This window comes from Sander lucioperca, chromosome 5 (assembly GCF_008315115.2).
Source record: "Sander lucioperca isolate FBNREF2018 chromosome 5, SLUC_FBN_1.2, whole genome shotgun sequence".
NCBI lineage: Eukaryota > Metazoa > Chordata > Actinopteri > Perciformes > Percidae > Sander > Sander lucioperca.
In genome coordinates, this window is record NC_050177.1 from 42681892 (window position 1) to 42696684 (window position 14793).

Here is a 14793-nt window from a genome sequence, read left to right on the forward strand (position 1 = left end):
ACACGCTAAGTATTGCCGTATTGTGTGGCAATAAATTCTATCAAATTGGAGTGCTGTCCTAGTAGCTTCATTTATGATTACTATTTATATTCCCCCAGGCAGCCTGACTGACACAACACACCTCATGTTGGTACACCTGTAAACCTTAATTACTCACAATTTATTATTTATCTGACTCAACATCCTTTTTTCTACCATCCTGCCATCCAGTCTCACCATCCATCCTTCAGATCGTCGATCCTTCTCACCATGTCCACCAAAACCACCCAGTCCTTCCACGAAGGGGCCTACGTGTCCCTGATGAGAGGCTTGAGAGAGCTGGACCTCCGGGGCCCCTGTGTTCCCAGTGACCTGGTGCTAATGGACCATGCCTTTCCTTTAGCAATGAACAGCCGAGGCCAGGTCCTGATGGCAGCCTCTCTGTACGGCCGTGGAAGGATTGTGGTTCTGGGTCATGAGGGCTACCTGACCACGTTTCCTGCTCTGGTAGAGAACGCTCTGACCTGGCTGAGAGGAGACGGATCTGACAACCTGTCTGTGGGGGTCCACAAAAACATCAAGGCAGTTGCTGATAACATCAGCAAATCCAGCTTCCAAGCCAAAGTTGTGGGGGCCTTCAGTGATAGTCTGGGGTTGGGTGTGTATGTGACAGATGCCTACAGCGTGGGCGCTGACGTAAAGGACCTGGTGGCATTTCTGAAAGCTGGAGGAGGAGTGCTGATCGCGGGGCAGGCATGGAAGTGGGCTGCAAGTCACCCTAAGGAGAACACGCTGCTTCAGTTTGCGGGGAATAAGGTTTCTGGTGTGGCAGGGATCTACTTCTCTAAACATCAGGGGGAGGTAGAGTGCCTGCCTGTCTACCCTCAGATCCCATCTTCATGGATGGCTTTATGGTAAGTGTATTCTCCTCTTCCATTTTGTATTTGTATATAATCAAGATATATTATATATATATAATCGCATATCTATTCTGGAATAGGGGAAAAATGCTCTGGCTTGTTTGTATTTCTTTAAACCAATCACAACTGTCCTGTAAAAGTGTGAGTTGAGGGACATCCAGCGTGTCTCTCACGCTCCAGATGTCAGGCTTTATCCCAGCATTGTACATCCGTTGAGCCAGACATACTTGTGACTTATCTTTTAATCTAAAAACTGCTACATATATATGACCATCCTCCTCTTTAGACTATCCTTATAAACTTACAACGTTATCACTGAAGCAATTTACTTCCACATTCAATTGTCATTTAATACATTCCAGGGTTTCGTCTGGTGAGCAGATTGTAATATGCCAACCCATAATCCACTGCGGAATCATAATACAACACATTTTATTAATTATAGACCTAACTTTACTTCCTAAGATTCTAAAGATCATTTCAATGAAAGACTGCTTGCATTAAAACATGCACAGAATCTAAACAATCTCACTGAAATGTTTTTTGTGATAAGGCTATTTTATTGAAAAACCAAACCAGCCAATTGTAGCAGGGCCTAATAAAATAAATTAACTTAATTAATTAAAAAAATGAATAACGTTAGAGTTAAAGCCAAAACGACCCAGGCTTATGTGAGGCAAAATGATCGGCAGGCAACCTTTTTACTTCCCATTCCACCATCCCAGAGGATTTAACACAGCATATTCAAACCTCGTGAAAAATCCCTTGACATTAAACTTGACACCAAGTTTTAAGGCTTGCTTTGGACATGCATATTTATGAATAAATAGTTTTATTTCGAACAATATACAAAAAAAGGGTAGGACCCGAAAAGCTTTTAGCTTCTTCCTACTCCAAATGTTTCGGCCAATGACGTAGACGGCCCTGCCGTTTTGACCAGGTCACCCGGAGACTGAAGGCAGTATACATTCAGAAACCCGTATCTCACTCAAAACAGCATAGATGTTTTTTTTCCAAGTTTGTATGCGTGTGGAAGCACCAGAGACACAAAACAACACCCCAAATCCCAGAAAAAGTGATTTTTTCACAATATGGGCACTTTAAGTTGTACTTATAGTGGTTTTATGTTATGAAAGCTACCTAAACTATTAATAAACTCCCTGGTCTGAGTAAAGGTCTTTCTGTTAAATGCATCAATGCACCTACCTGGTTGTGTTTTGTGTGACTGTTATATCATTGGTGCAAGACATGTTTCAGCAGCTACCTAAGTAAAACTGGAATCTATTCAAATATTTGTTCTGCAGAAACAGCTTATTATAAATATAAATATAGCCTATAGCTTATATTTCCCAGTACAGTAGGTGTGTCTCAATATCTGTGGAAAGATACTGCTAACCCATTTAAAAAGTAACCACTGCACCTTGGATTTCATTAAGGTGGATATGTTTTTAGTGTTTACTCTGTACCATTTGTATTTTATTGTATGTGTGTCATAACTAATGACCCATTTATCGTAGACTACTGTGTCAGGTATCATTGAACTCAGCAGAGAGTTCCTTTTTCATTGATGACAGTTTGCCCTGCCCCCTACACTTGGTACAACTTTTGCAATACACCATCTCAAACAGCGCACACTCCACCATGCGCGCTATTTCCGACGGTTGCACAAATGCAGGGTCGCGTGGATCATATCCGCCAGTAACCTTGATGCGCGAAGAGGAGCGAGAGCCCGTCCAACGCTGCTTGCAGCTTTAATTTTGTATGTTGTTTGAAATAAAACTATTCATTTATTAATTTTAAAGTTATGAGTACTGATACAGGGCATTAGAATGGACATTCATTAAGTTTGAAGTTTATTTTCCTGCTCCACCTATCTCATATCTCTGTGCTTGTCTCTCTCCCTCCTCTTTCCCTTGATACAGTGTTGGTCAGGAATTTGAGGAGGACCTGGAGTTCTTACTCCAGGGGGTTTCAGAGTTTTACAACAAATTTGCCATTAATCAGAGTTACTTTTAGGAATTTGATTTACAGATATGAGGTTGCTTAGAAAAGTATTATCTTCTGTATATCTTTTGCCGAGTTGAAATGTTTTATTGTTATATCTGTTTTTCAGGAAACAAGATCCTGAACAAAATGGGGTTAAGCGTGTTGGTGACTATAAATAAAACAGGATCCTACAAGCCTAGCCAGGACAAGAAAGACACCAACCACTTCCGCCATCTTCTAGGTCGCTTTGCTGCTCATATTACCCAGGGCGAAGAACTTACAAAGCATGACTGGGAACAACTAAATAGTCTGACCCCGAACTTCTTGAACATGAAGGCTTATGACAGCTACTCCTACACACAGGTGCTGTCCTTCTTTACTGATGTGTTGAAGAAGTCCGGCATGCCACAGGTAGGCAGTAATTGACTTTATAGTTTATTGATGAATCTATGAAGTTTCATTAATTTAGTTCCATTTTTATGGTTTACTATTTACAGTACATCGCACATAAAAAAAGAACTGTATAATAAAAATAGTTGCAAAACAATAGTAATATAGTACCATAGTAATATAATGTGCATAGTTTGTGGACAATACATATGCTGGTGAGCAGTACTATTGAGTCAGAGGTTAGTTTCCCTGCTACTGAGATTTATATGGCCTTCAGACTTTAAAACTACTAGTGCAGTGGCCGTTCTCTGAACGGCCCATTCATTTATATTGTCGCCCTCACTGTGTCATCACTGGCAAACAATCCAACCAAGGTTCTGTTACAGAGATCTGTTTTATACCTATATATATTCCCTTTATGTCAAGGTGAGTGAGAAGAACCCTGTTAAGAGTCCAAAAGGCCGCCTACTCCTCAGTTTAGGCGCAGCGGTATATAACACTTCCCCAGATCCTGATGCCCTCCTGCCCTTCCTCATCAAGGATATCCCCTTGATGCCAGAAAATTATCCTTTGTTGAAAACCAAAGGATAAGGATTAATACTAACACAGCAGGTAAGTCCACATTGTTGTGAACAAATGTGTAAAATGATTATGAGATAAACTTGCAGACCTGTAATTTGTCTGTATACAATTTGATATGTCACAGTAGTGTGTGTGTGGTACTACATTGCATTTATATGAAGAATGTAAAATGTCTCTTGTGCCTTACATGTAACTCTGAGTATAACGTTTCTTTGTTTCTTTGTATGTGTGTCAGGAGTGATTGAGTGGATCAGTACAGGTCTGTACCTTTCTCCTGGTATGAAGACCAAGATAATCGTACCAGCAAACATCGTCAACAAGAGCTGGACGGTACAGTACACAAAATCAAATAATTACTGAGCTCATTACATTTTTGTCAATTATCAGCTAATTCAGATTACCAAGTTAAGTCAAGTCAAATGTAATCTATATCCTTGACGTTCCATTTCCTGGATTGCTCTGGTGCCACAGGAAATTCCTCAGGATGCATGTATTTCTGTTTCCTTCCGCTTTCTTTGTGTTGGAATTCTAAACTCTGGTAGATTTATGAGGACTATGGTTGACGCTCCTCAGATCTCTACAGGATAAATTGTGACAGCTAGCTAGACTATCTGTCCAATCTGAGTTTTCTCTCGCACAACTATTTTAAAGCTGACGACTGTGATTGGTTTTAAGAAATGCCAATAAACCAGAGCATGTTTTTCTCCCATCCCGGAATGCTATGTTGAGTAGCCAGACCCTCCTCCGCTCCACAGCGTGTGGATGGTCTGGCAAAGTGAGACTAAGTCAAATCCATTCTGTCAGTAGCCCAAAATCTTTTTTTTTTTTTTTTTCACGCGGGGCATCATAATATGTAAAGCCTATGTTGAGCTGTTAACATAAAATCTAAACATTTTTGATCTCAACAATTCAAATTATTGAGCTCAATAATTCAATTATTTAGATAAAAATTCAGGGTAATTAGCATTTGTGAGTCAGTTTTTTATCTCAAAAATTCGCATTTTTTAATTATTGAGCTCAATAATTCATTTATTGAGATAAAAAAAATTGAATTATCAAGCTCAATAATTCATTTATTGAGATCAAAAATGCGAATTATTGAGATAAAAAATGATGCACATATCTACTTATATTTGCAGATATGAATCTTAATCATGAAGGAAACCAATCGGCGTAGTTAGTTAAAAAAGTGGCAGACAATGATCAACTTTTTGTGGAAACTTGCCTTATCTGACTACATTTTATGAGCACTTTGCAAAAGCTAACATGGAGGCATAGGGAGCGCCGGGATGTCAGAAAGCGCAACCGTGCAATAACCTGCCTCTAGACAGGAATTAGAGTTAGAAACTTTCAGGGATTCTTTTCTTCACAATCAAGGCAGCATTTAATCTCCCATCACCAGCCATGTTCAAGGGATGCTTGACTTCAGCTCATTCAAACTTTCTAAAAGTTTGCGAAATGTTTTCTGTTCTCAAATGGTTTTCTAACCGGATGCAAATTTGCGATAACATTAGAAAATATTTGCAATTAATGGCATCCTGTGGATCCTCGCTGCAACGGTTTTTCAATTGTAAAAATTTTCCTTCAGACTTGATCTAATACACGCGCAGCCATGATGCACTGTACCTCTCCTACTGTTTATGGGAGGCAGAAAACAACATCTACACCAGAATGCAAATGTAATCCCCACCCCTCAAGCTCATTAATATGAATTTTTTAGATAAAAAATGAGAATTATTGGGATAAAAAATGTGACTTTTTAAAATCAAAAATTTATTTTTTTATTTATTATTTATCATTTATTTAGCACAATAATTCAAATTTTTAATTATTGAGCTGAATAATTCATTTATTGAGATCAAAGATTGGCTTGAGCTCAATAATTAATTTCTGATCTAAAAATTCTAATTATTGAGATCAAAAATGTTTACATTTTATGTTAAAACGGCTTACCATAAAAGACACCCTCTATTTGTTTATATTGAGCAAACATTTATCAATGTTATATCTATATCAGGCATGTCATGAAATTAAAATATCATAATTGCAATCAATCCTTTCAAATGGCATGGTCATTTCATTTGTTGTTTAAAGTGCTCATATTATGCTTTTTGGCTTTTTCCCTTTCCTTTATTGTGTTATTTATATTTTTGTGGACATTATAGGTTTACAAAGTGAAAAAGTCCAAAGTCCACCCCAAAGGGACTTACCATCTTCCAGAGAAAACACTGTTCACAAACTGCTCCAAACAGCTCTATTGTAGTCCAGCCTTTACTTCCGTGACAAATGTGCGTCACTTTGTAACACACGTTATAATGCTCGCCTAGCTGCTAGCGTGGCACGCCCTCATCCTCTGCAACTGACTAGCTAGCAGTGCATACCTAGGTACTGCGCATGTGCGACTCCCAACAAAGATGGAACAGAAGTGAGATGCCTCACTCTGTAGCTAAAACAGAGAGCTCAACACACAGGGTGAAAAGAGGAGCTGCAGCAATGTGCAGTACAACAAAAATATTTTAATATATTTTGTTTTTTGAAAATTAAACCACATAAACCTATTCTGGTACAACCTCTAAATACAATTATGAACCTGAAATGAGTATAATATGAGCACTTTAAGGTTTAAAATGCCACATACTGTCCTTTCATGAAGCCATTTATTTATGCTATATTATGCCCGTTTTGTGTTGATTGACTTATATGCATCTACTGATAAATCTAACTACTGTCCAATAGACTTTTCATACAGATACTCGGGGCACTGACACATCCCCTTTCTTCCTCAGATCCAGATAGGTTGTCAAACAGACATACTGAAGGCTGACGAGTTGAAGAGAGCACCAAGTGTTTGTGAGCGATTTCCTGTGACCACAGAGAAGATGCAGGTGTCGAACCTGTGGGGGGGACTCATCTACCTTCTGGCTCCACCCAACACAAAGGTGGAGGAGGCAGAAGTCATAGTGCAGATGGCAGTGCTTGCTCCTTATTACAAGTCTGGTGAGTGTGTGTCACTGTCTGCTCCACAAAAGACTGTATAGAGAATCCAATGCACATCATGCAGCAGTTCTGAAACTGTTTGCTGCCTAGGAACCAAGTTTCTGGTCTAGTTTGTATGTTTTCTTTGAATAGATTCACAGCACTTTGTATTGGCATGAGGACTTCATACTGTATACTCTGCCTACAATGGGACTTTTGAGTAATAATAACAATAATTCAAAGCTCTGTTTTGATTTCACACCAACACCCAACCTTTGTCCGTTTTAGGTGTGACAACAGCTGCTGATTGGTCGAAGCTGCGCACAGCTCCCTCACCCTGGGCAGAGTTGGAGTTTGACAACATCATCCTTACTGTACCATCAGCTGTTGTTCGAGACTTGAAGCGCATTGATGAGGTGGCAGTGCTTTGGAACGACATAATGAAGGGCATCGCAGATTTGGCTGTCATACCACACAAATTTGCCCGCAAAGAACGCATTGTAGCAGATGTACAGATTTCTGCTGGTAAGTGTATTTTGCTGTCACATTCTCACATGTTCAATCTAATGATTTCTCCACTGAATGTGCTGAAAAAGAAGAATGGTGTGTCCTTTATTTAAACCTTTAAACCTGTTTATAAATGATTAAATTGAAAGAAAAAGGTTTGATTTTCAGTCTTAGTCCCAGATCCCATGTGCTTGCTGTACAATTCCAAGATCTACAGTGGGTGAACAAGTTTATTGCTTAAGGATTATGACTTACTATTGACATACAACTGTTATTAGGCATGGTACATTTTGCAGTTTTTGATTGAGCTCTATAGGCCTGTATTATTAGCAACATTGTGTGTTACTACTACCATTACTACTACTACTAGCACTACTACTATTAGTTGTTACCATATATTGAAAACACATAAAAAGCATATATAAGTATATACGTTTTAAAATGCCAACTTCTAATTGAAAATGTTTTTAATTCAATGACGTTTAACATGCACAATGGTGAGCTCAGTGACTCACAAATGGAAACTCCTCTCTAAATGTTTGAGTGTCACTCCAGAGGATGTGTTTGGGAGATATCGCTCGTAAAGAGCATTGGCATAGCTTTAGAACTGTAAAGATACATTCCTGTAACACTGTGTTACTAATTTTTCACCATCCAGGTTTGATGCATTCCGGCTATCCAGTCATGATCCACACAGAATCAGCAAATGAGCTGGTCAGACCAGGTGATGCCAGAACCAAAGGCCTGTGGGGAGAAACTCATGAACTGGGACACAACCAACAAAGAACCTGCTGGGAGTTCCCACCACACACCACAGAGTGTACATGTAACCTGTGGTCAGTGTATGTTCATGAAGAGGTGCTGGGGCTCAACAGGGAAAAGGTGAAGTAAATGAGTAAATAAAAATGTTATTTTAGATAAATGACCAAGGCCCAGAAAAGTCTGTAAGTGTATGTATTGTGATACATTAATAACAGAGTGTATTTATTTCTGTGATCACATTGTTTTTCAGCCCTGTTATTTCCCCTTGGTTAACATTATAATATAATGAGTGTAACATCTTCAATGCAGGCTCATTCATCTATGACCTTAACAAAGCGGAAGAGACGTGTAGACGAGTATGTTAAGGGGGGCAAGAAACTCAGCGACTGGACAATCTGGGTGGCCCTGGAGACATACTTGCAGGTGAAAGAGAATTACTGCATTTTACATCCTGCAGAGGAAATATGCTTGGGTCACAGTGGCATCAACATTTATCTAAAATTGGAAGTGTACACAGGCAAGAAATGCAAGTGAATTAAACAACAATGCAAAGCGGTTTGTCCTCTGTATGTTGTACAATATTCTTCAGCATTACCTGTCAAGCTGACCTTTGTCAGTTTTTGCTTTAATTTGGCAGCTTCAGCTCTGTAGTTCCAACTCTACTTGGTCAGCTTCAGCTGCACTTTGTCAGCCTAGGCTCACCTATATAGTTGGATGGCTGTTGTTAGTTTTATGCCTGAAGTTAGAAGAGCATGCTAACTAACATTTAGCATGTTTTCATGTTAATGTTATGGTAACATAACGTGCAGCTGAGCTCAATAATGTCATACACTATGGGAGTTACCTTAATAGTCTCCAACATGTAAATACTTTTCCGGCCAACATCTAAATTGAATCATAACTAGTAAACTCTGATATGATTGAAATCTCTGATATATCCAACCTGCTGATTAAAAATGTGAAAGTACCTGGGAGCTTGCCAGCGAGTGCCTGGTGGCCAGGCCTACACCATGGGGCCTGGTCAGGCTCAGCCTATTGGACTTTTGTGCTAGTGATGGATTGTGCATAATGAACACCATGTTCAGCCATGAGGTGGTTCGTAATTGTAAACCAGTAGGAAGGCTGACCTTGGAACATCTCACTAAGACTGCTTTACAAGAGGTCTTCAACTCCCATCTTCAGAATAATTTTTCTTCCTTTATTCTGGGGGAAGTAGAGGTCTTTTGCATTGGAGAAGTAGACATTTTTATATGGTGCAGCTCGTTGAGTCATGATTTTAGTTATAATTCATTGTGTGTCTTTACCAAATTCCATCGCTATTCATCCAATAACTGTTGATAAGATATTCTGGACTAAGGTTATGGACGTACGGACTAAGCAACATTAGAATCTGGACAGCCCCATTGCCATGTGTCTAAAGTAGCCTCTTAAGACTTCTAGTTTTTTGCAGGTCACGTGTTAACTCTCTCATAAACTTTCATTCCTCCATCAACCCATTGTCTATTGAAATTATCCTCAACCTCTGTTTACTTCTATGTAGCTCCAAGGAAAGTTTGGCTGGGATGCCTTTAAAAAGGTCTTTGCTGCCTACCACAAGATTACCAACTATCCCAGTGACAACGACGGAAAGATGAACCTCTATGCTGTGACTTTCTCCCAGGCTGTGGGGATGAACCTGACGGGATTCTTTAAGGCCTGGGGTTGGCCCATAGATAGAGCCACTGAGAAGAAACTCTCCAACCTGCCTCCCTGGAGTGATCACCCTATGGTCTAGTATGACTGAGCTTCAGACTGCAGCTGATTAAAAGTGCATTGAGATGGGTGCCGGTCTATAATAATTACTAGTTCCAATTGAAAGGTAAATCTCAGGTCCTCTTTCGGGGTCATATTTACTCTAATACTTTTAAAGACATTTGGATGTCTTTTTTTTGTGGAAAAGTAAGCTGTGTCTTTCATATGTAGGTCATGTGCTCTTAGGTTGTTAAAGGTTACACTATTACTTCTACATTAATTCCTGTAATTGCTTCTTGGATTGTGTTTATACTGTAACCCACAAGGGGTGGTTTATCTTTTTGACAGAACAAGAAAAATAATTTAATTCATTCATTAATACAATACAGTACAGTACATGATAGTTGATCCAGGCTGTGTTTGCATAAGGCAGATACTTTTAATTTTTTCCAGTTTTGTATGTTGATAATTGTCTTTACTGTCAATGAAAAAGACACAACCGTCACTGTCATTTATTTTCATTCATCAAGTTGTGGTTGAATAATAATAATAATAATAATAAGGGATGCATTAAAGCTGTTGAATTGTATCACACAGTACACCATGTGGGCAACAGTGTTTTTATTTTTGCTTATTTGATGATTTTTATGTACTTGCATGATTCTTGTAATTTTTGGGTGGGATCTTCATCGCTGAATGCACTTATTGTAAGTCGCTTTGGATAAGTGTTAAGCTAAATTAATGTAATCTAATGTAATGAAACGCAATTAGATTTTACTGTACTAACACACTTGAATCATTAATAAAACTAGCTTTTCGTGGTTATACAAAATGTAATGTAATGACATTAAAGGGTGAATGGCATCAACAATTATTGTTTCACCGTCCCTTTGTCATCCTTTATGCCCTGCAGTTGTTGTAAAACAGCTCCCCTACTGTCTCTTTGGAGAACTGCTGGAGGAATTCTCCCAGTTCATCCAGAGAGAGCTTCTCCACCCAGTTGTCCTCTGTGTTCCTCGCTGTGGCAGCACCACTCTGAATGGGTCTGCCATTGTTGTCCACACAGCAGTAGGCATTCCACAGGTAGTCTGGGATGTTGACACGCTTCACATTGTTTTTCACAATCCAGTTGTCTGCAGAGGGAATGGAACCAACCAGCACATAGGCCTTAGAGCACTTGTCCCGGAAAAGGTCAGTGAGCTGGGACTCGTGGATCCTCCAGGCGTTCTGGTTCAGCTTGGGGTTCTGAGGAACCACATTTGTCAGGGTGAAAGTGGCATTGCGGCTGGGGACTGTAGGATGAATGGAGAATTACAGGATGTTTTTTACAGGCAAGAAAAGTTTTTGTGGGACAAAAAATAACGTTGTGTATTGTAAAGGTGGCTTGATAGGATGCAGAGAGAGAGAAAAAAAATACCAAATAGATGTGTAGAGTAGTAGCTGGAACATTCTCATTATGCCAGGTTTGAAAATTTCACCAAAATAATACTTTAAAATGGTTGTTTCTTCATGATAATCTTTTTCTTAGATTTGAGATTATTAAATATTTAGTTGCTGCAGATTAATTTTATGATCACAAGTAAATAAAACATGGAACATTTGTATGAGCAATTCCCTTTTGTCTATGTTAAACGTATGAATATGAATATGAAACAGACTTGGCAATTTAATTACTAAGTATCTGCAAAGGTCCTATTTAATATTAACTGATCTTTATAATTTAGGACTGAGATAAGATTTTAAATATTTCTCTGGCTGTAGCCTCCCATAGTGTAGCTGTCCAATGGTTGCTATGACACCAGACAAAAGAGACATCAAACTGACAAAACCAGAGACCAAAAACCATAAAGTAAATCTACCTTTCATGATTCAGTGTTGATACAGATTGATGCAAAGTTTAGCTGTAAGGATTGTGTTTAGATACAGAAGGCTGTTATTCTACATCTGTCAATATTATATGATCCTCTTATATCACAGCAAAATAATCTCAAATGCAAAAAAATGCATGTCTGTTAAACTGTTAAACATGAGTAAAACAATATTAATTATTGTATGTGCACGTTATCTTCCATTATCAAGTAAGTGAACTTGTAGTGTGAGGGGCCATTTTGCCATTGGGATCATCACAAAAAAACAGTGCATCATTGATTGGACTGGATTATAATTTGGTGGATATGTTGTTTGATTATCATTGATTTGTTATCTTTATATCAGTTGATGAACAACAAACTTAAATCTTAAATGACAAGTATGTGAATTGGTGGGAATGTCACTGGACACAGAGAATCCCTTCTTTCATTAAGGATCACTAAAGCATTGATTTAAAGCAATAATCCTTCCGTCTTGTATCCAGTGGTGGAATGTAATGAAGTACATGTACTCAAGTACTGTACTTCAGTTCAGTTTTGAGGCACTTGTACTTTACTTGAGTATTTCAATTTTAGGCTAGTTCATACTTTTACTCCATTGCATTTGTTTGATAACTTACGTTACAATTTATAGATTTAAATTATCAATACAATATATAAATCAACTTATAGATTGTGATGTATTATGATGTATTGTTATTGTATGTCATTATTATTATTATTATTATTATTATTATTATTATTATTATTATTATTATTATTATTATTATTATTATAGCTTACTCTACACAGCAGTATATTATGTGATATAAACTAGCCCCACCTTTACAAGCTGCAACAATAAAATTATGCTTACACATTTGCTTACACATTAATGCATCAATAATTATAATCCACTAATATAATAAACATTATTCTGAAATGGGCCATTCTGCATAATAAGTCCTTTTACTTTTGGTACTTTAAGTACATTTTGATGCTAATACTTTTTTACTTTTACTTAAGTAAGATTTGAATGCTGGACTTTTACTTGTAAAAGAGTATTTTTATATTTTAGTATTGTAACTTTTACTCAAGTAAAATATCTGAATACCTCTTCCACCACCGCTTGTATCAGAGGTCTCCAATACATCACCCCTGTTGAACTCAACTGACACCTTCATCTGGTGGCTACTGCCACCTACTGACCTCAATCCCAAAAATCACCCATGTTCAACCTCCGTTACCTGCATGGTGTCCACTGGGGTTGAGGTGACCACGGTCGAAGCCAGAGTGTGTGTAGTCCTCATTCAGAGCCTGTTTCTCTCCTTGGTAGACCCCAGGGTGGTCTTTCTCCAGCCAGTACCCATCCTTCATCTCTGCTTGCCAAGACATTCTTACCAGCTGTAAGGCAAAAACGCTCAGATTTAAGCATACAGAGGTTGTCACTGGGCCTCATATAGCAGGAGTACTCAACTGGCTTTGCCTGGGGTCCACTTTTGCAAAAGCTGGGGGCAAATGAATAGGTAAACCAAATTAATAACCAAATAAAATGAATCAACATTAAAAAGGCCCAAAACTCATCTTTCTTTGAAGTCCTTTATTTTCTAATTAACTGACTAAATTCACTTAGCAGAAGGATTGACACTAGGCCTATATTATTTTATATGTATATAATCAAACTCTATTTTGATGCTTGTTTATGCACTTTGGCACCTTATTTAAATTCTAAGTATTCCCAGTGTGTCAATTTATTTTCATTGTGAATAAGAAATTTTTTGGCAGGTCACCTGGCACCATGGACTGTAAGTTGAGTACTGAAATATATCAATGCATTATGCACAATTCTTTACAACCCAAACTCTACCAAAAATAACAGAAACAGCACAGTCAGTACATTATACTGTCCTCTCCATACTTGATAGTTATGACACACATTCTGGTGATTTTGACCACATCAATACTGTAGATTCCCATATAGTACACACCAGTACACCAACCTGAGGCTCTACAAACCACCTTTTCTCCCTGCCACCCCCATTGCTGGGCTGGAAATGATAGGCAGAATAGACAGCAATACGATGGTTGGTGTCATACAGTGTGGCAAAGTGGTACCTGGTGGTGCAAAGATTAAGTAGAGTGATTTAGAGATTAAGTAACACATAAGTGTTGCAATGAAACATTAAGACGTAAATGTAGTATATAGGTCTAAATTCCACTTTCCGCACTTTCCCTACCTGTTGATGAAGCGCTGACAGAGATGAGCAGCACCGGGTGTAGAAGCCCCCCACTCTGGCACCTTCTCTTTATAGAAGTACCTCATACATTCTGGAACATCCTGGGACAAAATAACACAAGAGTCCTAAGTGAGTCAATTACACAACACACACATATTTAATGTTCATTAAAGATATAAGGACACAAACCTCAAAACGTTCAACGACATCTGCACGGACAGAGAAGAGAAGCGAGAGAAGAGTGCACAAATGGACCAAGGTTTGCATCCTGGACAAAACGAAAAAGAGTTGCAAAGAACATAAGATAAACATGTGAATATATGTTTTGTTCAACAAGGCAGTGTGTGTATTTTTACTTAAACAGCTTAGTCCACTGATCAATTAGTTTGTAGTATCTGTGTTTCTGTGTTTGTTGTTTCCACTCACCTGCAAGTGCACCTGGCTGCCGCCACAGTCTGCCCTGAGCAGAAACTGGCCTTTAATATGAGCTCTCCTCACCATTCACCTTGTTTGGCCTTTGCTTTTATCTGAACTCATGTTAACACATGATATTTGTTTGCGATGAACCAGAATTTAGTCACCACATAAGGTGTGGATGTGGATGACCAATAGAGAGTGTGTGAAAATGGAACAGTGATATGTACATTGCCAATATTAGCACTGCTAAGGTATGATTCCCAGGGGGATTTGTAAAGATGTGAAATAACATACTGTATATGAAGAGGACATTTCATTTCATGTCATCCAACTGTATTTTACTTGAGTATTTCCATGTCCTGCTACTTTATCCTTTTTACTCTACTACATTTATTTGATAACTTTAGTTTTTAGAAATTCACATGCTTCCCAGCAGATGTATCAAGTTATTAAAATTAG

The 14793-nt window shown here is 38.4% G+C and overlaps 1 protein-coding gene and 1 pseudogene across 2 annotated transcripts; one reads left to right on the top strand and one right to left on the bottom strand.

Annotated features, from left to right (window-relative positions):
- The first annotated feature begins 160 nt into the window (after positions 1–160).
- On the top strand, positions 161–10704 carry LOC116038893 (annotated as a pseudogene).
- On the bottom strand, positions 10130–14576 carry si:dkey-243k1.3 (endonuclease domain-containing 1 protein-like). Of its 2 annotated transcripts, none has more exons than XM_031283786.2 (6): positions 14344–14576; positions 14107–14185; positions 13918–14018; positions 13669–13795; positions 12928–13084; positions 10130–11125 (listed from the first exon to the last, which is right to left on the bottom strand). In XM_031283786.2, the coding sequence occupies exons 2-6, from the start codon at positions 14182–14184 to the stop codon at positions 10734–10736; spliced, it is 855 nt and encodes a 284-aa protein (XP_031139646.1). In that variant the 5' UTR covers position 14185; positions 14344–14576; the 3' UTR covers positions 10130–10733. The 2 variants fall into 2 exon arrangements, with proteins under 2 accessions (XP_031139646.1, XP_031139647.1); XM_031283787.2 differs by having other exon boundaries at positions 10734–11125; positions 13681–13795; positions 14344–14570.
- Between the last annotated feature and the right edge of the window lie 217 nt (positions 14577–14793).